General features: G+C 36.5%; 2 protein-coding genes and 4 long non-coding RNA genes across 7 annotated transcripts in view; 3 read left to right on the forward strand and 3 right to left on the reverse strand.

Annotated features, from left to right (window-relative positions):
- Positions 1-24,954, reverse strand: part of LOC133528951 (protein I'm not dead yet-like) — a 29,260-nt gene that overhangs the window by 2,488 nt on the left and 1,818 nt on the right. For both annotated transcript variants that reach the window (XM_061866473.1, XM_061866474.1), the window contains 11 exons: positions 23,873-24,000; positions 18,195-18,309; positions 16,922-16,989; positions 16,636-16,700; positions 13,062-13,122; positions 11,349-11,471; positions 10,878-10,989; positions 9,490-9,581; positions 3,231-3,328; positions 2,534-2,632; positions 1,309-1,502 (listed from right to left, as the gene is read on the reverse strand). In XM_061866473.1, the coding sequence (XP_061722457.1) occupies positions 1,309-1,502; positions 2,534-2,632; positions 3,231-3,328; positions 9,490-9,581; positions 10,878-10,989; positions 11,349-11,471; positions 13,062-13,122; positions 16,636-16,700; positions 16,922-16,989; positions 18,195-18,309; positions 23,873-24,000 (1,155 nt within the window). The remainder of the gene's footprint in view (positions 1-1,308; positions 1,503-2,533; positions 2,633-3,230; positions 3,329-9,489; positions 9,582-10,877; positions 10,990-11,348; positions 11,472-13,061; positions 13,123-16,635; positions 16,701-16,921; positions 16,990-18,194; positions 18,310-23,872; positions 24,001-24,954) is intronic.
- On the forward strand, positions 3,970-5,119 carry LOC133528965 (uncharacterized). Its single transcript, XR_009801079.1, has 2 exons — positions 3,970-4,310; positions 4,878-5,119. It is a non-coding gene; the product is annotated as an uncharacterized LOC133528965 (long non-coding RNA).
- Positions 5,115-6,361, reverse strand: LOC133528966 (uncharacterized). Its single transcript, XR_009801080.1, has 2 exons — positions 6,229-6,361; positions 5,115-6,132 (listed from the first exon to the last, which is right to left on the reverse strand). It is a non-coding gene; the product is annotated as an uncharacterized LOC133528966 (long non-coding RNA).
- LOC133528968 (uncharacterized) lies at positions 6,746-7,865 on the forward strand. Its single transcript, XR_009801082.1, has 2 exons — positions 6,746-7,056; positions 7,624-7,865. It is a non-coding gene; the product is annotated as an uncharacterized LOC133528968 (long non-coding RNA).
- On the reverse strand, positions 7,861-9,479 carry LOC133528967 (uncharacterized). Its single transcript, XR_009801081.1, has 2 exons — positions 8,975-9,479; positions 7,861-8,878 (listed from the first exon to the last, which is right to left on the reverse strand). It is a non-coding gene; the product is annotated as an uncharacterized LOC133528967 (long non-coding RNA).
- LOC133528961 (zinc finger CCHC domain-containing protein 24-like) lies at positions 12,929-23,669 on the forward strand. The gene is made up of 3 exons (XM_061866500.1): positions 12,929-13,142; positions 19,436-19,588; positions 21,586-23,669. Exons 1-3 carry the CDS (start codon positions 13,116-13,118, stop codon positions 21,736-21,738), a joined length of 333 nt encoding a protein of 110 aa, XP_061722484.1. The 5' UTR covers positions 12,929-13,115; the 3' UTR covers positions 21,739-23,669.

Below are 24,954 nucleotides of genomic sequence, written 5' to 3' on the forward strand. Positions count from 1 at the left end.
TTCTCCCTATATTGGATTATGCCGATATTTGCTATCTTGATCTTACAGAGGACCAGCTAAATAAACTTGAGCGCCTTCAAAACGTCTGTATAAGATTCATATTTGGATTACGCAAATATGACCACGTCTCTGAATTTCGTACCCAGCTCAAGTGGCTCCCTATTCGTCATCGCCGTAACTCTCATATTCTTGTACTTCTTTTCAACCCCTCCACCCCTCTATATCTTAAAAAGCGTTTCAACTATCTTTCCTCGGTCCGCTGTGCGGAGATGCATCTCCTTGCTCCACCACCTTCATCATCAAAATTTTATAGCATCTCTTTTTCTTTTCGTGCTGTTCGGTTGTGGAATGCTTTGCCATTAGACATTAGACGTGCTAAATCCCTTCCCGTTTTCAAAAATCTTTTGAAGACTCATTACCTTTCGCTGCCTTAACTTGCCTTTATTTATGATTGTATAATATATAATGTATGTATATATGTATTTATTTTATTAGTATGTAGGTATGTATTATATTGTTTGCGTCTTCATTTTGTTGAATTATATGTATATCGGCACTACCCGTTCAATGTTGTAAGTTCATAGTTTCCTGCTACCCAAAGGTTGTCTGGAAGAGATCGCTTCTTAGCGATAAGACCGCCTGTTGTTACCTAACTTTTACGCGTTTTTTCATTTCCTGTCTATTTTTAAATGTATGGTGCACAATAAAGAATATTTACTTACTTACTTACTTACTAATCCTCCTCAGCGTAGAAGATGTTTAACTGTCTACGCTCCGGTTGAATTCCGGGATAAAAGTCTTCTTCAGGAAATTTTGTGCGAAGTTTCATTCCAATTGTCATGTAAATGAGCAACAAATAAACTTCCAGCTTCGGGCATTAGTCCTCAGGCACAGAAAACATAATAGAACTACAGCCGGATTCAGCCGCCAGGATTTTGGAGACCGCTGATTTAAGCCACTCTTTTATGGCTCCTCTACACGATGGCCAAGTGATGGACTAGCGAAATGGCCATGCGATGGTTACCTCTACACGACGGTACATCGCTGGACCAGCGAGATGGCCATGCGATGGTTGAGAGCATCACGTACTATGGAATGGGCTACGTCTAGATAATGCGTACGCACCATCGCTGGCTTACTTACTACCTTTGATGTACGGACGAAAAATCTCACACCGAGGCCATCCCATCGCCATCCCACCCATAAGCCATTCGACACCACTACCCTTTCTACACGCTGGCCCATCTTAGTGGGCCATTATGATGACCCATCGTGTAGAAGAGCCATTACGGAGCTCGCGCCACTTACCAAGCCTGCTATCTCTGGCAGCACTGCATAGACCACACAAGAGTTGCTGGCAAACTCCGTGAGGACCTTGCCGAACAGGATGACGACTAGAGCCAACACAGGGCTTGGCCAGTTGTACAGAAGATGTAGAAACTTGCCGAATTCTGCCGTCATTCCGGAGCGCTTTAGGGCTTCGAATGATACGCAGCTGCCGCCTACGGTTTGAGGAAGAATAGGGTTGTTTCAAATTTTTTGAAACGCTTGTATTACGTTCTATATTAACTAAAAGTTGCCCTAAAATTCAACTTTTATACTAAAAACGGCTTTAAATATGTTAAATTAACAAAATATATTTTGACAGATGCTTTCGCGCCCAAAACGCTCTTTGAAAATTGTGTGACGTCACAGTTTACGGTTTGACACATAACTTCATACACACGTAGAAGATACAAACTGTCAACTGACATTTGTCATTTGTTGTTTATCACCTAACTGTCAACAGTGTCAATCCGAGAGTTGTGACGTCATCAGAATCTTCAAAGACGTTTCGAGTTTGGTCACGTGACGTGTGCCAAAAGATATTTTAAATTCAATATTTACAAAAATATGGTCATTACAGGTCCCCTGAAAGTAGTTTAACATGTTCTTATAATCCAAAAGTATTTATTGGGATACAATTCTGCCCTAAGATTTGTAGATGGAAACAACCCTATTCCTACTTAGTAGATCTTCAGAACGGGTAAATGCCTTTATTTACAATAACAATATACATGTATAAGGGATATAGTTATACAAAGGATTACTAAAGCTAGCTAGCTCTTCAGAACGATCATTAAGATGTAAGGCTTATATAGAGCGGTCCTATAAATAAAAGGAAAGAAACCAAGGATGAGAAACATGAAACATCTAAAACCAAAGTCTGTCTAATAAACTTTTTCATTTTCATTACACATTGTTAAGTGCTAATTTAATTACACATCGACACTTTATCAGTCCCGACGTCAGGCCCGAGCAAAAGTATTTTTCCGTTTAACCAAATATCAGCACATCGTTTGACAATATTTTAAATGTAAAAAAAATTTTTATTTACATTTCAGACATTGTTGGCGATGTGCTGATAAAACGATTATCGGGCCCCACTTCGGGACTGATATCGGGAAGTGTGGATGTAATTGGCGCTTAAGTATAATCCTCATGTTAGAAATGTGTCAAGTTCTAAGAATAAAAAATATAAAAGTATTCTAACCTACTGTAAATAAAACACCCCACATAATGTTGTCTCGCACTATTGTCCAATTGAGGCACGCCTTACTCGGCGCAGTCGGTAAACGGCGATGCATTGAGTCTAGAAAAAACACAAATTTAGCTTGTATGGTCTATTTTCAAAGTTTTTTTTGTAAATTAATTACATTAGATACAACAGTTCACATACAAGTTTCGTGGTTTTCGCGTTAAGAGGAAAGGAATTTCCATACATACAAACGTGTTCCCAATTTTTTCTCTGAATATCGACATTATGAAAATATTTTTTTTTATTTACTTATTTATTTATTTATTGAGAAAACCAACAGCGATACAGCGTTTTTATCTTATGCAAATTTACACAATAGTATGGCCAATTACAGGTTTTCCTGTGTAACTTGTATTGTATACAAACATCAAACGGAATATTGTCTAGTAATAGTAAATTTTACATAATTTGATGTATATATTATTTTATTAACCATAGATATGCCCACTTGCATTTTATTTTGTATAATAATGAATGTGTGCAGTTATTAATTTTAATTTAAAAGTTTATTTATTTATGTATTAGGTTAGATACTGCAGTGCGTTTGCGAGATCCGTCACTTATGAGTTAATAAAACAGGAGATTGAGAGGTAAGAGTGTCCTCTTACACTTTAGACCTCGTGTGAAGACTCACAGACTGCACTTGACTTACTGTTGCGTTTCTTGAAGAACTTCAGAAATTCTAAGTCTGATGGTATAATGAACAGGAGCAATACACAGAAGATAGTTGGGGCTGATACCTTGATGTGCCTGGAAATAAACCAATTTTTTTTTTTAAGGATAGACAGACAAACGTTTCGACAAAGGAGCATACTGTCTGAGCATATCTAGACAATAGTCTTAGGAGAGATAAAGCATGATCCAGATAGGCCAACCTCGGCAGCTGTACGTTAAAGATATGCCTCAATAAAGATTTATTTACCCTAAGACTTTGCTATCTTTTCTGCTAGAAAAAACTATGTTATTTCTCTGTCCCTTTCAGCATAAACATAGCAGAAAGTCGCACGAAATGGTAAATGCTCTATTCCGATATCGTTCTACTATTAAATGCATGTAGAGTTCTCGTGATTGGGCGAATGAGGTTTTTGCTGGTGCTAGGTTTAAGAATGGGATTTAATAGTTCTTGAGTTAAGATAACAGACAGAAAGACGGTTTAAGTATTATCGTATCATCAAATCATCATCTTTCTCGCGTTATACCGGCTTTTTACCACGGCTCATAGGAGACCCGGAGCCTGGGGTCCGCTTAGCAACTAATTACAAGAATTGGCGTAGGCAGCACTAGTGTTTACGAAAGCGACTGCCATCTGACCTTCCAACCCAGAGGGTATACTAGGCCTTATAGGGTTTAGTCCGGTTTCCTCACGATGTTTTCCTTCACCGCATTTATAATATTAGTAGAGATATAGTCTGTCAAGCAAAGTCTGTCAGTAGCAATGTAAAGCAAACTGAAGTATGGCAACACTCACAGAGCAGTATTGCGCTAAGAAAAGCAGCAATGTACATCGAACCGAAACATTTTTTTTCCGCTGAGCGCGCTCTTCGTACGTCAACTAAAACTGCCGCTCGCGGTTTATTGAAGCATTTGGAAATTGTTATTATTATGAGAGGGACAATTTAAACTGGAGTAAAAACGATGTCAATCAATATGATAAACGAGATCAAAAAATACCTATTTGCAAACGGACTATGCTGGAGAAAATAATGTTTGAATCAAGTCATTGCTTCCGCAGGTAGCTGGATTTTAATATATTATCAGATTTCTCGGTTGGAATTCAATATTAAAGATATATCACGATAAAATGCAATACAAATGCTCCTTTATGCAACCTTCAAAAGCTAATTAGACATATTTAGGTAGGTACAATCGAAAAATATATCAATAGATTGAATTAAAATAAAGGTTTGTATGCTTAGTAAAAGGTGGACGCAAAAGGCGAGCGCTCGCATTCTTAACCTTTGGTATGCTTAGGAGCAGATCTGCTACATATATATTCAACTTAAACATGAAGATGTCATAGCTAAATAAATGTAAAGGTTAAGGCATTTGCACTTGAGTACTTTTTACCAAACGATCTGTTAGTAGGTACCTATACTACTGAATTTAACTAGAATAAAACAATCCATTGTTTTATATAGGTAAATATTAAAACCTAGGTAAGTAACCCCTGAGCCATCACTGGCAGCGGTAGCCCTGGTAGGGTATCACTGTAACTATTCTTGTCACAATTGCAGGGCTTATTAAATATCAAATATCTGGACTATTTACATCATTTTGATATGGTTTTATTCTGTTTTAGCTAACTTAGAAGACAAATAGGGAGCAAAGAGAACATGAGCACCATGGTAGAAAGCTGTTTTTAACATCAGTTCAGAAACTGAAGAAGCCCAAAGAAAATAATTATGCCACTTGTTAATTGTAAATTAGTGTATTTCTCTTGAACAATGTCACATTCACATACCAGTGTAATTTTGAAATGGTTTTACAATATATTTATATAAATATACAGATTAAAAATAAATAAAACACAACTGCAGATATTTTGGTGTTCATTTAATTTCAAGGCAATTAAGATACGGGTCACTTTAGCTTACTTACACTTAATTCAGGCCATTCATTGAAAAAATATCATTAAGTTACCAATGTTACTGGTCCACTCCAAGCATCAGAATACTTTGTACCTAGTCACTTATTGCATCTTAAGCATAAAACAGATCTGTTTGAAAATTTGTAATTTCAAGTTTAAAGTTTCCATTCCAAGTTTCAAAATGTATTCTTATAGTAGTAGTTACACATAAAACTTAGTCTAAAGCAATTTGCCTAATTTATAGTACAGAGATATTCCAATATCTCTGAGACCACTCTTACATGCTAGCTTGGTAAGGTTTTGCTCAAACTACTGTTTTTATACAGGTATATGTATTGGCTAGATCATATTTTATATGTAGATATTTAAAAAAGTCATTTAGATATCAGGAGAATGCTGTTAAGAAATTTTATTAACTTTCACATTAGTCTATTCAAGACTTGTCAGGAACTGACACAATTTCAGGTACTCAAAATATTAATCAAAGATACCTTGACAATGGAAACTTAACAACTTCCACTCATGTGAGTAATATGGAGTTATATTGTTTCTGGATAAAAGAAGGTATGATTTAAATGTTAAAATATTTTTCTAAAATTATGCACACTGAATAAATTATTTTAATTTATTGAACAAACAGGTAAAGCGACTTAAAACTTCTTTTAAATAGGTACATACCAACTTCAGAAAGTATAAACTAGGATTTTCCATAGGTATACATGTGCAATAGCTGAGTGCATGAAACAAATCAGCCTAAATAATATATTTTCGTGATGATTAACAAACGGACAACTTTTACAATAATAATCTAAACTATTGTCCCAATTTTTTTAGTTTTTTTAATTAACAAGTTTATTTTTCGTCTTGTTTGCGTTGTACATGTACACGTATGTACGTAAACCGCCGTAGGCAAGTTTTGTATGAAGAGAAACTTTTACGAACGCCTTATATTGAGCGAGTTTTAATCCTGCAACAAACATATGGAAGTATTAGGTTGATGTTGCGAAAGAAAGTAGGTATAATCAAGGTTCTTAAACATCTTAAGATTGTTTAAAAAAGTTACCTTTGAAAATATTTGAGGACTTCGTCTGTTGATATTGGGAACAATCGAATCAGTTGCGGTTTCGAGGGCACAATTCGTGGTCTTATTGGATATATTTAGGCATACGTTTTATCTTTATTTAAGCCTTTTAACCCTGAAACAGAAAAAACTGCACATTATCTTAAAAATTCTCCGGGATCTTGAAGTAATTATCATAACCTCAAAATTTTCTAATGGTTAAGATCAACGAGCATGATTTTACTTACATTGTAGGCATCTTGACTTTGCTTATGGTCATGCACAATATTATTTAATATATTGATATTTATTTTAATGCTGGGAGCAGAAATTTCTCTTGAATTAGCACCGATTGGGAATGTAAACAAACAAGATGGACGATCCACATTCTACAGATAAAACACAGATTACACGCGATTTTGGAATTATTCGAACACAGTGTTGCTAGCCCGCGATTTTTCAAATTTGCCGCGTTTTTCTACTGACAAGATTTGCTTGACCAACTAGTCTGTCAAGCAAAGTCTGTCAGTAGCAATGTAAAGCAAACTGAAGTATGGCAACACTCACAGAGCAGTATTGCGCTAAGAAAAGCAGCAATGTACATCGAACCGAAACATTTTTTTTCCGCTGAGCGCGCTCTTCGTACGTCAACTAAAACTGCCGCTCGCGGTTTATTGAAGCATTTGGAAATTGTTATTATTATGAGAGGGACAATTTAAACTGGAGTAAAAACGATGTCAATCAATATGATAAACGAGATCAAAAAATACCTATTTGCAAACGGACTATGCTGGAGAAAATAATGTTTGAATCAAGTCATTGCTTCCGCAGGTAGCTGGATTTTAATATATTATCAGATTTCTCGGTTGGAATTCAATATTAAAGATATATCACGATAAAATGCAATACAAATGCTCCTTTATGCAACCTTCAAAAGCTAATTAGACATATTTAGGTAGGTACAATCGAAAAATATATCAATAGATTGAATTAAAATAAAGGTTTGTATGCTTAGTAAAAGGTGGACGCAAAAGGCGAGCGCTCGCATTCTTAACCTTTGGTATGCTTAGGAGCAGATCTGCTACATATATATTCAACTTAAACATGAAGATGTCATAGCTAAATAAATGTAAAGGTTAAGGCATTTGCACTTGAGTACTTTTTACCAAACGATCTGTTAGTAGGTACCTATACTACTGAATTTAACTAGAATAAAACAATCCATTGTTTTATATAGGTAAATATTAAAACCTAGGTAAGTAACCCCTGAGCCATCACTGGCAGCGGTAGCCCTGGTAGGGTATCACTGTAACTATTCTTGTCACAATTGCAGGGCTTATTAAATATCAAATATCTGGACTATTTACATCATTTTGATATGGTTTTATTCTGTTTTAGCTAACTTAGAAGACAAATAGGGAGCAAAGAGAACATGAGCACCATGGTAGAAAGCTGTTTTTAACATCAGTTCAGAAACTGAAGAAGCCCAAAGAAAATAATTATGCCACTTGTTAATTGTAAATTAGTGTATTTCTCTTGAACAATGTCACATTCACATACCAGTGTAATTTTGAAATGGTTTTACAATATATTTATATAAATATACAGATTAAAAATAAATAAAACACAACTGCAGATATTTTGGTGTTCATTTAATTTCAAGGCAATTAAGATACGGGTCACTTTAGCTTACTTACACTTAATTCAGGCCATTCATTGAAAAAATATCATTAAGTTACCAATGTTACTGGTCCACTCCAAGCATCAGAATACTTTGTACCTAGTCACTTATTGCATCTTAAGCATAAAACAGATCTGTTTGAAAATTTGTAATTTCAAGTTTAAAGTTTCCATTCCAAGTTTCAAAATGTATTCTTATAGTAGTAGTTACACATAAAACTTAGTCTAAAGCAATTTGCCTAATTTATAGTACAGAGATATTCCAATATCTCTGAGACCACTCTTACATGCTAGCTTGGTAAGGTTTTGCTCAAACTACTGTTTTTATACAGGTATATGTATTGGCTAGATCATATTTTATATGTAGATATTTAAAAAAGTCATTTAGATATCAGGAGAATGCTGTTAAGAAATTTTATTAACTTTCACATTAGTCTATTCAAGACTTGTCAGGAACTGACACAATTTCAGGTACTCAAAATATTAATCAAAGATACCTTGACAATGGAAACTTAACAACTTCCACTCATGTGAGTAATATGGAGTTATATTGTTTCTGGATAAAAGAAGGTATGATTTAAATGTTAAAATATTTTTCTAAAATTATGCACACTGAATAAATTATTTTAATTTATTGAACAAACAGGTAAAGCGACTTAAAACTTCTTTTAAATAGGTACATACCAACTTCAGAAAGTATAAACTAGGATTTTCCATAGGTATACATGTGCAATAGCTGAGTGCATGAAACAAATCAGCCTAAATAATATATTTTCGTGATGATTAACAAACGGACAACTTTTACAATAATAATCTAAACTATTGTCCCAATTTTTTTAGTTTTTTTAATTAACAAGTTTATTTTTCGTCTTGTTTGCGTTGTACATGTACACGTATGTACGTAAACCGCCGTAGGCAAGTTTTGTATGAAGAGAAACTTTTACGAACGCCTTATATTGAGCGAGTTTTAATCCTGCAACAAACATATGGAAGTATTAGGTTGATGTTGCGAAAGAAAGTAGGTATAATCAAGGTTCTTAAACATCTTAAGATTGTTTAAAAAAGTTACCTTTGAAAATATTTGAGGACTTCGTCTGTTGATATTGGGAACAATCGAATCAGTTGCGGTTTCGAGGGCACAATTCGTGGTCTTATTGGATATATTTAGGCATACGTTTTATCTTTATTTAAGCCTTTTAACCCTGAAACAGAAAAAACTGCACATTATCTTAAAAATTCTCCGGGATCTTGAAGTAATTATCATAACCTCAAAATTTTCTAATGGTTAAGATCAACGAGCATGATTTTACTTACATTGTAGGCATCTTGACTTTGCTTATGGTCATGCACAATATTATTTAATATATTGATATTTATTTTAATGCTGGGAGCAGAAATTTCTCTTGAATTAGCACCGATTGGGAATGTAAACAAACAAGATGGACGATCCACATTCTACAGATAAAACACAGATTACACGCGATTTTGGAATTATTCGAACACAGTGTTGCTAGCCCGCGATTTTTCAAATTTGCCGCGTTTTTCTACTGACAAGATTTGCTTGACCAACTATAGTATAGTTACATGTTAACATCTCTCTCCGGTCCGGTGGCGAGACGTAAAGAACTTGTGAACATTTGCAGAGCCACCGCCAACAGGACAGCCGTGGCTACGACCTGTTGACAAACATGACATATTTTTGTGAAATTGGTCATTAGCAAATTGAGCAACCAATTGGTATAGCGTTGGAAGCGTGACTTGGACATTAACCCAGCATGATAGACACAGATTGAGCACTTGGATTACCAAATCCAGAAGAATCGGTGAGAAGTGTTTGCTGCTGAGAACGATTGAAAACAGAAAGGGAAACATGTTAGGGTCCTGATACGGCACGATACTTACATAAAGTTTATAGGTAATTGAGGAAGGAATAGAAAAAATGACAGGCAGGGGAAGACCAGGACGGGCGTTTTGGACTAGACCAAAGAGAAAATCAACGTAGGTAATGACGTGTATCAGGAGTTCAAAACAGTGGCAGAGGGAAGAACAGAATGCCATTACTCCACCGACAAGCGGCTCTTAAGAATTATTATGATGGTTATTACAGCATTTGCTCCTAAATTATTGTGCACACATTTTTGACGAAACGGTCCTAAGCTAATCTCATCCGGAAATTACTTGCAATCCTCTGAATTTCTTTCACCCAACGCGCCATCAAATCCGAAAGCGGCTATCGTGCCTTTAACATTTGGTCCACCTGTCCAGTAGAGCAGTCTTAATGGCTCTGAACAGCCATATAGTTACATCCACACATATACACGAATGCCACGAACGACTAATGGAGGTATGTAATAATAACAAGATCACCCTACAATGGATCAAAGGAAACCCTGGATCCCGGGGTAATGATGTTGCGGACCAGCTTGCCAGGCAAGGATCGAGTGCGGTGGCAACTGGCCCGGAATCGTTTCTTCTGATACCGTTTAGCAAGGTAGGCTCCATGCTGCTGGCACGTACAGGGAAACTACATACAGAACACTGCCTGAACCAGACTGGATGCAGACAGGCCAAAGAAGCCATGCCTGGCATCAACAGAAAGCTCACAAGGGCGCTCCTTCAACTAGGGAAGGTCCGACTGAGTATGGTAACCAGTGTCATCACAGGTCATGGACTATTTAACAAACATCTTTTTACATAACAGGTGTCCCAGACAGTCCCCTATGCCGAGGATGCATAGATACAGAAGAAACAGCCTCACGTGGTGCTGAAATGCAGTGGTCCTACTCAACATGAAGGGTTTGATAGGATTCCTCGACGAGCTGAGCTAGCAGAACTAGCCCACCCCCACATGTCACGCAAAATAAGCGCCAGTCGTCGAGTTGCGGAAAATCGCCCGTATACAATACAATACAATGGCCCACCTGCCATCATTTTGCATAGTAACATGTTTGACTCTATTATAGAAGACTTACAATATCATGGAACTTGATCGTCCCCAGCTGGTTGTACTGGTTCCGTAGCTGAGTCTTGATGTAGCGAGCTTCTTCCTCCGTCAGCCCTGTCGGGATCGCCACGTCGCTAGACCTGAGGGGGCGTGCATAAACTGTAAGGGGTAGCACAGGAGACAAATTTTTGGTGCTAGGTGTAAATGTGAATTTTATGCTTCCATATAGCCCACAAGATGGCAGAATCTACTATGAACAAGAAAACGTACGAGAACGGTACATGACAGGACTTTCTTTTGGCGTGAAGTGACAATGCACATGTTTATGATTCCGATTCAGGCCACAAGATGGCAGATCCTGTGGCAACTTTTTTTATGATCGTGGAGGCAAACGAGCAGACGAATCGCCTGATGGTAAGCGATTACCCCCGCCCATGGACACCCGCAACATCAGAGGGGACTGAACTTGTTTAAACAAAGTAATTTAGATAATTCAAACCTAAAAATTTTCAAGAAGAAGGAGTTCATCCAGATGTAGAGCATCGTCTCCGTGACCAGCACTCCTGGTAGCGTCAGCAGCATAAACTGGGGAAATGTGATCTTGCCCAGCTTAGGGAATAGCCTGCAAGGTAAAGATATTGCTAAACAGGAATAGTCGAGGAACGAGTGTGGGCGCCTTCCGGACAGTTTATTCATCTCTGTCTCTCTTGCCCTAATTCGAGTAAAAGCACTATAGTTGAATCAAATACTCGCTGCTCAAACACACGCTTTACCACAGAATAAATAATAGCACTACCGTATGGAAATGACACTTCCTACTAGATTGAAATTTGACAGCGATTCAGGGACAAATACCATACTTAAGCGACACCATACTACTTAATTTATGATAGCAACACTGACAGACATGCAATACTTATCAGAAATAAACATTCAAAAAAAATAGCCTCGCCCCTTTAAGTGCCAATTACATCCACAAGTTTATCAGGACCCGATTTCAAACCCGAAAAAAGAATATTTTTCCGTTTCACCAAATATCAGCACATCGTTTACAATATTAGAAATGTAAAAAAAAAATCATATGCAAAAATATCAAACATTGAAAATTTTTAGCAATTAGAAACAAAGTTTTTTTTTTCAATTCAAATATTGTTAACGAATGTGCTGATATTCCGTGGAACAAAAACGATTATCAGGCCCGAAATCGGGACTGATTTCGGCCCTGATATCGGGAAGGGTGGATGTGATTGGCGCTTTAGCTATCGATAAGTTGAGTAAATGTTTGTTACTTCTATAACCGCGTTATAAGTTTTATAAATTATGAGCTCTAGAAACGACACAGATATTGGATGTGATTATTAATAGAGTTAGACGAAGATATCTCTGCAGCAAGTGTTATTTTAAACTTCTATGAAATTATGACATTAAAAATAACACTTGCGCAGTGTGTGCTATCAAATTATTAATGAAATCACGTATGTTAAATAATTAGATATTGTTACGAAAATTGCCTACAATTATCGATAACGTCTGTAGAGCCCTCTCCAAACGTTACCATTAATTGCATGTGACTTGGAACACATTGCGGCATTTCATCGATTGATTGGAATCGTTGCTCTTACTTAAAGCGCTAATCACCTCCACACTTCCCGATAACGGGTCCAAAATCGGGCTGATAATCGTTTTCCGTTTCACGGAATATCAGGGCGGCTACCGGGAAAATCGTAATTCGTCAATTGCGGGCATTTTTCTCTGTCACTCTAATTACGTCTTAGTGAGAGTAAAAGAGAAAGATCCCCGCAATTTGCAAATTTTGGTTTTCGCGGTAGGCCCCCAGCACATATGACAATATTTGAAATGTAAAAAATACTTTGTCTCTAATTGGTGATATTTGGTGATACGGAAAAATATTCTTTCTCCGGACCGAAATCGGGTCTGATATCAGGCCTAATAAACTATGGATGTAATTGGCACTTTAGCCAGAAAATGTTGCGAGGTCTGTGGAAGACTTTTCTATCTATGTTGATTGTCTATGGGTGGTTAAGTCCCGCTCTTGCCACATAACATAATGCTGTCGTTTTAAGATTTTTTTCATTATTCCATTTCTGTGTCAAGACGGAAAAACAATATACTACTTTTATGTGTAGTAATGTATAAACTCAACAATATATAACATAATTCAGTAGTATTTAACGTTTGAAATAAAACTTACAATTCGCTATATTCTTTGAATATTTGGTTTGCCTGACTGCCGTGCAGCGTCGCCATGCCACCTAAGAAACAAAACAAAAAGGTATTTATTTTGTATACTCATATACTGGGTTAGTAAAAACAATTAGATTCTACTTCTGGGCAGTAGGAATAACGATCGATTTTATACTTTACAGACTCTTTCTATTGTAACTGTATGTTTTAACGTCAACACAAACCAGAGGACCTAATTAACCTCAATGTATTCCTTATACCTTTAAACGAGCAATTCTTGTATATATATATCGGGGATCTCGGAAACGGCTCTAACGATTTTGCTGAAATTTGGTATATGGGGGTTTTTGGGGGTAAACAATCGATCTAGATTAGTCTTATGTTTGGGAAAACGCGTGTTTTCGAGTTTTCATGCGTTTTTCTATCGACGCAAAATATGGTCGCTAATTTCATATTCCTGGTCACTGTCCGTCTGGTACAGCGGGTTAAGACGCGGACAGCAAAAAACAATCAGTGTTAAGGGATCGGATCCCGCCCAGTGACTAACTTTTGTGTTTTTTTATATGTTCAAGTTTATATATATTTTTTTTTAATTTTTATTGTTTTTAGACAAGTTTAAAAAAATTTAGTTAATGTTTGAGGTAACAATATATACTCCTCAAAAGAAAATAAGGGCCACTGAGTTTTTTGGCTGTAACTTAAAACATACTTATTTTATGTGATATATTTTTTACAATAAAAAATGACATTCTTTTTTTACAATTTAAGTGTATTTCTGTAACCATTAACGAATAAAAAAAAGAAATTAATGAAAATTTACTTCTCTAATAAAAAAAACTTAGAAATCACTGAAAATTAAACAAAATTACTTTAAATTGATTATATTGTCGATAAAATTTTTCTTTAACTATAGATTTGTATTAATTCCCTTAACACTCCAATTGCTTCAGGGTCATATACATTATTATCGACGTTACCGTTATCTTCGTTATCTCTGCCATAGTCACCGTTATCAACGGATAATGATACGGAATATAATACTGCACTCCTAGGCGTTTTTCTAAATTGTGAAGGGTGACATACGCTAAAAATATATGGCATGCTCTCAAAGGCTGCACACGGAGATGATTAAGACAGGGGAATTTTTCTTTTAATACTCCTAGAGCGTTTTCAACTAATCTTCTTGTACTTTTAAAAGCGCGTAGAAATTGCATAACTGCTTCTGTTATTGGTATTTCAACAGCCAAAGTAGAATTACGTACCCTTGCGTCATGAACGGAGCCCGGCCATCTAGCACTGGCGTAAAAAAACTCTAAGTTTGGCCCACAAACAACCATAGTATTAATCGAGTGCTCTCCTTTGCGATCAACATACATATACTCATGTTAATGTGGTGAATCAATGGGTATTAAAGCTCCATCAACGACTCACCCAATTCTTGGAATATTTGCAATTTCTCTAAATAAATGTGGGATAGCGTTGGAATTCTCCGGCCATCGTACTTCTCTCCCAAACATTTCATTGACAATTGCAATCGTAACTCTTTTTATACACCGATGAATGGTAGCCTTTGATACTCCATGATTATCTCCGCTAACGTGATATTGAGAACCCGACCCCATCCAATGCAGTGTACAAAGAATTTGTTGGTTGTTTTTTGTCGTTGGATGTTCAATACGTCTACCGATTCTATTTAATAAATATTCTACACTGATTTTAGTAACACGAAATTTTTCCTTAAATGAAAAATCCGTGAGATCAAAAGAAAAATTGATTCTTTCTTTAAATCTTCTTCTAAAAATAGTGCAAAACAAAAAATTTACCGATACAAATTTTAAATACAGTTTCTAGGGTAGTTTTTGTGACGCCATCTCTCGGATAATGCCATAAAAACTAACTACTATGTCTCGCGCAATGCGTATTGACCTAAATTGAACCATAGCTCACGAGCTATGTAATAACAGAAATTGACAATAGATGGCGTTACTCTGTGACAAGTGCTGTAAGGTTGAGATTACGAATATTGAAAAAACAAACAAATTAATGTGGATAACATCACAAGTAAAGTAGCTAAAGCACTTTTCTCATGGAAATCAGAAACAACGAAGGTACCACAAACACCCAGACCTGAGACAGTGTAGAAAAGCGACATCATGAAAACCTATGAGAAATATCTATGGTATGTTTAGCTGTGATAGTCTTAGGACACTTCTCTGACCCGAGCGTGTTGTGTGACTTTGGTGGCCCAATTTTTTTTATTATATTTTAATATTCGACCTTTAATTCTGAAAAAAGGACCTAAATAAAAAAAAGTAAGGAAAGCCTTCATGTGATCATATCAGTTTTTAGGATCACTGAAATCAAACACCTGGTCTACACAGAAATCAATTGTAAATAATAATAATTGTCAGTTCACTTTTTTAAGTTTATGTAGATTATCACCTAAACATCACCATATTACAATAAATCTATATCTATTGATATTGTATGCCATTCCTTTTTAGTGTCCACACTTACCGTGGACTATGGTTGACATCAACGTCTACCATACATTAAAGATTAGATCCCCTGCGTTATCCTGACGGTAACACATACTCGTACCAATGCCATTTTCGTCCATAATAAAGTATAAAAGCGGCCATTTACTTAGGTAATAAACTTATGCAACTTTTAACACGAACGTTGTGTTAGAATATGAATAGGTATTGAATATGTTCCATAAAGTGCCTTAAGGTAAAAACCGGCCAAGTGCGAGTCGGACTCGCACAGGAAGGGTTTCGTACCATTATCTATAAAAACGGTCACCCATCCAAGTACTGACCCCGCCCGACGTTGCTTAACTTCGGTGATTGGATGAGAACCTCGAGATTGGAAAGAAATATATATTTTATTCTCTTTTTCGTATTTGTTGTTATAGCGGCAACAGAAATACATAATCTGTAGAAATTTCAACTGGCTAACTATCACGGTTTATGAGATACAGCCTGGTGACAGACGGACGGACAGCGGAGTCTCAGTAATTTGACCCTTTGGGTACGGAACCCTAAAAAGTAATTAGAAACTTAAGGGGTCTCCGGCGTTGTTGCTTTTTATGTAGCTTTAAATCATAACAACTTCACGAATATTGCACATACATTTATTACACAGGCTGCTAAAATTATAGCCCTAGTTCATAAGGGTTTGTGCACAAATCACGCGAGGTTTTTTCGGATACTTTTTTGACCCCCCCCCCCCCCCCTTGGTGATATTTCGTGAGGTTCTTGGCTAACCCCCCCCCCCCCCCAAACATAACGTCACGTGTATTTTTATTTTATTTTTTCATTCGAGTATTGTATAGAGTAAATCTTGTTTATACTCGCTATTTTGAAGTGCCAAGTGAAGATTTATGTTTAACGAAACCGAGAAAAAGTATGTGGTAGATATTTTTTCTTAGTTGCATTGACTATGAAAAACACACGTGAAGTCTCCTTATACCCCCCTCCCCCAAAGTGATCTAATTTTTTCGTGAACCCCCCCCTTTCGAACCTCACGTGATTTGTGCGCAAGCCCTAAGAATTAAATAGTAATATGGTTTTTCTTACCTATCGAACAAGAATATGTGATACCCAAAAAGTAAAACACAGTGAAATCTGTAGGTCTTGGACGACTGAAATAAATATAGAGAAACAGTAGGGCTATGATGGTCGGCTCTTTATCATTTGTCACCATGCCTGTCACGTTCTAACAAGTATGTAAGTGCGAAAGTGACGGGTATAGTGACAAGTGATATAAATGGAACCATGATGCCACCACAGATTAGGTTTGGATAGCATTTACACAATTATACAAATATTTAATTCATTTCGTTTTTGTGTAAAAATATTTCACCTCAATTCATGCTTCTGAGATCTTTGTTCAGTTTTTTCAATAGTTTGATACATATCAACTATTCCCATCTGAAAAAAAAACGAATTGTACATTGATATTCAGAATTAGAATGAAATTCTCTGTTAGTTATTTATTCTCCGTTAGTATTTAAAGGAGACCTTGCGGGGTAGGTTAATAAAATAAATAAATAAAAATAATTTATTGCAAAAAAATTGGGTCCTAGTTACAAGTAAAAAATATAACTTTTAAATTAATGACTAAAATTTAATTAAGTGAGCAATTGATTAATTGATACTCCAGGGGTATTACATTCGCATTGGTAACCCTTTAAAAACTTTTTTTTATACCACGACAGTGGCAAGCAAGCGTAGGGCCCGCCTGATGGTAAGCAGTCACCGTAGCCTATGGACGCCTGCAACTCCAGAGGTGTTACGTGCGCGATGCCGACCCTTTAAAAATCTGTACACTCCTTTTTTGAAGAACCTCATACTGTAGACCCTCGGGAAAACCTCGGCAGGTAGCTCATTCCACAACCGGAGCGTGCGCGGGAGGAAGTTCCTCTTAAACCGCACAGTGCGTGACCATTTAGGTTCTAGGGTGTGAGGATGAACACCCTGCCGACGGCCGGCGGTGCGGTGATAGAAAGTAGCCGTGGGCATCATGTCAAACAATTCTTCAGAGCACAGCCCATTGTACAAGCGTACACATAAGGAGGCAAAGTCTCTCCTTAGATTTAAAGGTACACTTCTTTATTGTACGGCTAGGTATAACCGCGAAAATCGAAGTTCGTCAATTGCGGGCATTTTACTCTTTTTAATTTTTGACGACCGGTTTGGCCTAGTGGGTAGTGATCCTGCCTACGAAGCTGATGGTCCCGGGTTCAAATCCTGGTAAGGGCATTTATTCGTGTGATGAGCATGAATATTTGTTCCTGAGTCATGGGTGTTTTCTATGTATTTAAGTATTTATAAATATTTATATATTATATATATCGTTGTCTAAGTACCCTCAACACAAGCCTTATTGAGCTTACTGTGGGACTTAGTCAATTTGTGTAATAAATGTCCTATTACATGTCCTATTACATTTACTCTGTCACTCTAATTACGTCTTATTGAAAGTAAAAGAGAAAGATCCCCGCAATTTGCGAATTTCGGTTTTCGCGGTAGGCCCCCAGAACCACAACCACTGTAGCTGAAAAAACTTCAAACAGCCAACCCCACTAGGTTCATGTCTCTTTTTTGTAGTTTTTTAAAAGATCAAAAATGCTGACCTTCTCAAGTTCCTGTAGTAAAGCCTTGACTAAAGGCATCAGAAGACCACAGGCCACCGTATTAGGAATCCACATTGAAAGGAACATGGCACTGAAGAAGAGCACCAAACTTAACCTGCCGTATCAGAAATTCAATTGTTGAGTAGACGCTTGCATAACTTGCAAAAATACATTTTTTTGTTTTTTTTGTGAGTTTGCCAAGCCATGTGCGCTATTATTAAGAAAACCAAAATATTCAGTCAGTTGCTATGTTTGACTTTATTTATTTAAATTTGACTTTATTGGATATATTTTTAATATGATGAACATTATGATATTGGTATATTATTTTCTTTACGTTGGTAATTAAATTTTTATTATTTTCATTTGATATTTTAATTATAAATTAAGCAAATTATATTGATGTTACAATGTTACATAACATATTGACGTATATAATATAAAATAAGGGAATAATAAATACTTATATAATTTTATAAAAGTGTCTGGATTGACATCATAATGTAAACTGTAATTTATTATTATTACTTAAATCAAATATCGTTCTAATGGTAGATCTCATTTATGAAAACAAAAAGCAACACCATCTAGCGGCAAAAGTAATATCTGTCAATTTAAAATTAATCAAATTCTATAGCCGCTAGTAGGTCATGCACGCGCAGAACCAATGTTGACACTGAGTTTACCTCTCTTAGTGGCGCCATCTATATCAATAATAATATGAGGCACGAACCTTTCTACAAGTATTTATTTTACTTAAAAGAAGGCTCTTGTTTTATTTTGGTTCTAGTTAAAACCTATTCTGTACCAATAAATCATTTTTATTTTCATTTTCAATAAGTATATAATAGCAGTCATTGTTATTTGCTTACATATGAATTGTTAGTATTAGGTATTACAAACACTTTATAGCAGGGGTTCCCAAAGTGTGCGCCGCGGCGCCCTGGTGCGCCGTAGAAAGTAAAGAGGGGCGCCGTGAGTTCTATCATTATCCGAAACCACAAATATTCGCGGGTACCTATTTGAGCGCTCGCATCGGTAAATAATATAGCGTCGTGTCACTCTTTTTCGAACCTGATTTTAAATTTACAAGGGCGCCGTTGCAAAATACTAAACATGTAACTGCGCCGCATGTTGAAAAAGATTGGGAACCCCTGCTTTATAGGCTTAGTGAAAGATCAGATACACATAGAAGTTGTAAAAAAATTGAAACCCCATTTTCACCCTCATTTTATGAACAGGTGGAGGGCCTGACGCCGTATCAAGGCAAGAAACGATGTTTTGGGGAGTACAAATGCCCCAATTGTAACCGCACTTGGCTGTCTTCCCACTCGTGGGCCAATTTCGGGCAAAACTGCACTAAGTGCCAAATAAACGTATATCCTCATAGACAGGTAAATAACTACAGCTTCGCCACGAAACATATCAAATTATTTTAATTAAGAAGAAAAATATTATTGTCATTGTTTGGAGAAAACACAGCTAGGTATGTAAACTACATTTTTAGGGTTCCGTAGCCAAATGGCAAAAAACGGAACCCTTATAGATTCGTCATGTCCGTCTGTCTGTCCGATTCTGTCACAGCCACTTTTTTCCGAAACTATAAAAGCTATACTGTTCAAACTTGGTAAGTAGATGTATTCTATGAACCGCATTATGATGTTTACACAAAAATAGAAAAAAAAACAGTAAATTTTGGGGGTTCCCCATACTTAGAACTGAAACTCAAAAAAACTTTTTTCATCAAACCCATACGTGTGGGGTATCTATGGATAGGTCTTTAAAAATGATATTGAGGTTTCTAATATCATTTTTTTCTAAACTGAATAGTTTGCACGAGAGACACTTCCAAAGTGGTAAAAAGTGCCCCCCCCCCCCCCCCCCGTAACTTCTAAAATAACAGAATGAAAAATCTAAAAAAAATATATGATATACATTGCCATGCAAACTTCCACCGAAAATTGGTTCGAACGAGATCTAGTTTAACATAGCAGTGTTTCCACTAAACAATGAAACTAGTAATGCGTAAATCTACATTAAAGCGATAGACAGATAGATAGTAGCTAAGCGCCTACTTAATATCCTAATTTTGAATTTCGATCCCCGTATTTCGTTTTCTCCCTTTTGTACTATCCACTACTGGGCATTTAAATTCTACCATAGAGAAATAAATAAGGATATCGCCACTCGAAAATCTGTGGTAAACGGCGAAAAGCTATTTTTGAAATACGAGCGTTAGAAATTGGGAATCGAGTGGTCAATACCACTTCTTTCAATTCTATTAGACTTTGACGACCGGTTTGGCCTTGTGGGTAGTGACCAAGTAGTGACCCTGCCTACGAAGCTGATGGTCCCGGGTTCAAATCCTGGTAAGGGCGAAGTGTGATGAGCATGGATATTTGTTCCTGAGTCATGGGTGTTTTCTATGTATTTAAGTATTTATAAATATTTATATATTATATATATCGTTGTCTAAGTACCCTCAACACAAGCCTTATTGAGCTTACTGTGGGACTTAGTCAATTTGTGTAGTAATGTCCTATAATATTTATTTATTATTTATATTTATTTATATTAGTCGAATCATAGAGAAATAAGTAAGGAAAGAGTGCTAACTCCAGACATCAGTTTTACTAACAAAACACGGGTTATTTATCATTAGTAGTGGATTTATCAGTACCGCTACTTGCCACAAGATGTCACGAGTATCGAGTCTGAAGAAAAATGTATTGCTAAAATAATTTACAACCAATATTACAAGCAGAAGGAGTTGAGATTAGAGTTCCGGTAAATCCGGTTGTATTATTAGCTGGAAATTGTTGAGAATTAGACTTTTCGTTCGTCGCGACATCTATTGTCAAGTAGCAGTACTGATAAATTCGCAACTTGACGCTAGATGTCGACTACGAAAATAAGCTACATATTAGTAAGAAAACTGATGTATGGAATTAGCACTCTCTATTTCTCTATGATTCTACTAATAGAATTGAAAGAAGTGGTATTGACCACTCGATTCCCAATTTGTATGGCTCGTATTTCAAAAATAGCTTTTCGCCGTTTTCCACAGATTATCGAGTGACGAAATCGAGCGCTCGAAATTCAAAAATCGGCCCCAGTTCCATAAAACGTGCCTACTTTGCTACAAAATTTGCTCCAAAATTAGAAAAAAAAATTGTTGTAAATACGTTGATAGGTATAAATTATGCCGGTTTAAAGTAGACTATGGTTGTGATATAGTTTTATATGTAGGTACCCACATTTAAAAATACAACAGTTTTTGATACAGTTACAGAACAGTTACGTAGGGAACAAAGTAGGCACATTGTACGGTTACAAATCTTTGGTTGATATAAGACTGTCATATTCAATTATATGTATGTATTAATTACAGTTCCCACTGGAAGATCCAGGCTATATGGACGAGAAAATTGACAAAAACAAGCGTCATCCCCAAGAGATGTGTCAAAAATGCCAAAGTTTGGGGCGTTATTGTGACTCTAAAACTGCCCCCGGGCGCCGCCGGCGACGACGCAGACGTAACTGAATTCCGGACCAGAAGGAAGCCGTCCTTTTGGTAACCAAGGGCACTGTTTAAAATTACAATTATTTTTATATTGGATTAGGGTCGAAGCACGAAAAATTAAGTTTTATGGAAATATGCCAGACCGAAGAACGAACTGACAATAATTACAGGATATACATATATAGAAAAACGTAGGCCCTTGGCACACAAAGCGTAAGCGTAAGAGACGTGTAAGCGTGCGTAGAACGAGAGAGCTACGAGCACGAACAACAGGGGGCCTTCCGCGAAAACCGAAATTCGCAAATTGCGGGGATCTTTCTCTTTTACTCTCACTAAGACGTAATTAGAGTGACAGAGAAAAATGCCCGCAATTGACGAATTTCGATTTTCCCGGTAGCCGACCTGCAAACAAGTGTCGTCATTACGGCAGGCGTAGCGTAATACACGCGTAAATAACAAAACTACTGACATAGTCAAACAATAAGAAATCTTCATCTGACAAGAAAGTACAATCGTCGATACATCCGCTGAAGACATGTGATGCTATTGACGCCATGATTTCAACTAATTAGATTTCATTTATAAAACAATTACGATTACGCGTCGCTTGGTGCCCAGAACTCTACGCGTCTCGTACTCGTAACGTTTTTACGATACGCTTAAGCGACGCTTACGCTCCCCGTGCTTAATTATTAACAATAGTACCTATTTAAATTAATCGTCAACAAACATACCTATTGGCAGTATTAGTTTTTCTTAACGTTTAACACCCCCCCCCCCCCCCCTGCAAACAAATTTCTATGCATGGGGGGAGGGGCACTTATCTTTGCAGCTGACTATACAGTGTGTGTAGGTACAATATAAGTGCTACATAAAGTACCTACAGGCATCAGTCAGATGTCCTTTTCTATAACAAGTGGTAGGTATACATATTATGTATAAGTAGAAGAGTTTTTATTGTTTCAAATAGCAGCGTTTAAACATTACTTAATCAAACACTGTGTTTTCGCTCTCACGGTCTGAAATTCAGAACCGGATTTTCGGATGGTTATGGAACAAATTCAAAAACTATAGAAAAACCAGACAAATATTATTTAACCATCTGAGTTTTTTCCAGATCCGGCGCCATAGTGACTCCGATTCTTAATTTTTGACCTTATGGGATGAATCTGGGACGGATTTTGATTTTGTTTGGTTTAGTTACTTAATGATTTGGTAATAATTAAACTAATATAATTATTACTATTATTTGTACTTAAACCAGTTTTCAATTAGTAAATTTAGCTAAAGTAGTATTGTAAGATGATAAGAGTGTAATCCATATTTAGTATCTTATTGTTTATTCCTTTATAAGTGGTTTAATAGCCCATATATGTATAGTTCCTATTATACTCTGTATCTTTAGGTATTTAAATAAACGTAAACAGACAATTTTTGGTAGCTATATAACATTAGCATATTGGTTAACCAACCAAATACAAAACCGTCTGATTCTGTCACTGAACGACCTAACTTTAACGTACATTATTTGGTCGTGTAATGTTTTCATCTACCCTCAACTGGCTTGAGGAGTCATTTGACGGTAGATTTTATTTACTTTCATTTAAATACCTAAAGATACACTACTACTAAAGTTTGGCAAATCAATTTTGTCAGTAGAAAAAGCCGTGAAACAGAAAGTTTGCCTAGAAGTCCACCTTTTGCGCTTACATTTATTATATTTGGCACATTCTACTAACAAATTTGACTTGCAAGACTGTACTTTTTTGTTACTAGAGTTAAGAGATTTGTTTTTCATGTTTTGCGTATGAAACAAAACATTCGCTTTTACCGAAATGTGGTAATTATTAATGTTACCATTTCATTATTATAACATAACTTTAGGTAGGTAGAGGTAAATAATATAAAATATTTTGCTCTGTTGATTTATCAAAATAAAAAAAGTGATTTTAGTTTTTATTTTCATTCATTCTTATGTTCGTATGTGGTCTATCAAAGTTATATCCCGATTACGTAGCGCAATAGCGATGTGTTTTTAAGATCTATAGGATCATTGCACGCCGAGCGAGAAAAACACATCCTTGCACATATTTGCTTGAAACGCAGCCTAAAAGGCGCACAAAGACAAGTAAACAATAAAGACTGTAGTGGGCACCTGTAATGTGAGCACCCGATAGTGATAAGTAGTCTCAGTGCTGCCCTCTTATGTACTTGGCTATTTTCTACTGCAGCCATCAGCATCATCACGCCGAGGCAGTCCAGGACTTCGTTGCACATGTACACCTGTGGAGATCATTTTTTTTGACATGCAATTCCCGACACATTATAACTTAGTACCTACTGTAATCACAGGAGGAAGGGTAAGGCAGGGAACTCTGATACATAGGTCCCGAGAAATAGTGTAGTTTACGAAATGTAGTTATAATGGACACGTTTGTGTATACACAAACATTATATGTATCGTGTTGAATGATGATCCTTATGAAAGTTCATTTTTATATTTAGTAGCTGTCACGTAATATGAAAAAGTGTTTTTAGGACATTTTTAGAAGTTTAGCGCATTCATTTATTTATTATTGTTATTTATGAATGCACAGGCAGCTTATAGCTGATATGTGCACATCAATGTCCTGCACTTGTGTTTTGTCCATTTATAAAATGTTTGTCGAGTCTATTTTTAAAAGAATTCACTGAGGGTGCACTGATTACGGATTCGGGCAAACTGTTCCACACTTTCACTACGCGGTTAGACAGGAAGTGTCGTCTTGGGTTGCTACTTCTCTGCGTCCGTGTCAGCTTCAGAGAATGTCCTCTCAGTCTGTCATACATATTACGAGTGAAAATATCACTCACTCATTTAGAAATGTAATTAAATAATAAAAACACTTTTCTTCAATTAATTTCCAAAATTAAGTCCAACCAAAAGCGACATGAGGGAAATGCCATAGGGATCATCATTCGACCCGAGGGGTATTAAGAAAAAGAAAAGAAAGGAGAGTTCACGTAATACGTCGTCATAGCACGGCTCGGTGACCTCGTGATTTCCTACAGCTCAGTGTAAGTTTCTGCGGCGCCGCTTTTTTTCACGGTGACAGGTTTTTTTTTAATACCACGACGGTGGCAAACAAGCATACGGCCCGCCCGATGGTAAGCAGTCACCGCAGCCTCCAGAGGTGTTACATGCGCGTTGCCGACCCTATAAAAACCTGTACACTCCTTTTTTGAAGAACCCCATAC

This window comes from Cydia pomonella, chromosome 20 (assembly GCF_033807575.1).
Source record: "Cydia pomonella isolate Wapato2018A chromosome 20, ilCydPomo1, whole genome shotgun sequence".
Classification (NCBI taxonomy): Eukaryota; Metazoa; Arthropoda; class Insecta; order Lepidoptera; family Tortricidae; genus Cydia; species Cydia pomonella.

Excerpts from the sequence above, each read along its gene's own strand:
- LOC133528961 (XM_061866500.1), top strand. The coding sequence starts at position 13,116 with ATGCCACCTAAGAAACAAAACAAAAAG. Across the intron at positions 13,143-19,435 it reads CTAAGAAACAAAACAAAAAG|GTGGAGGGCCTGACGCCGTA; the intron begins GTATTTATTTTG and ends TTTTATGAACAG. Across the intron at positions 19,589-21,585 it reads ACGTATATCCTCATAGACAG|TTCCCACTGGAAGATCCAGG; the intron begins GTAAATAACTAC and ends TATTAATTACAG.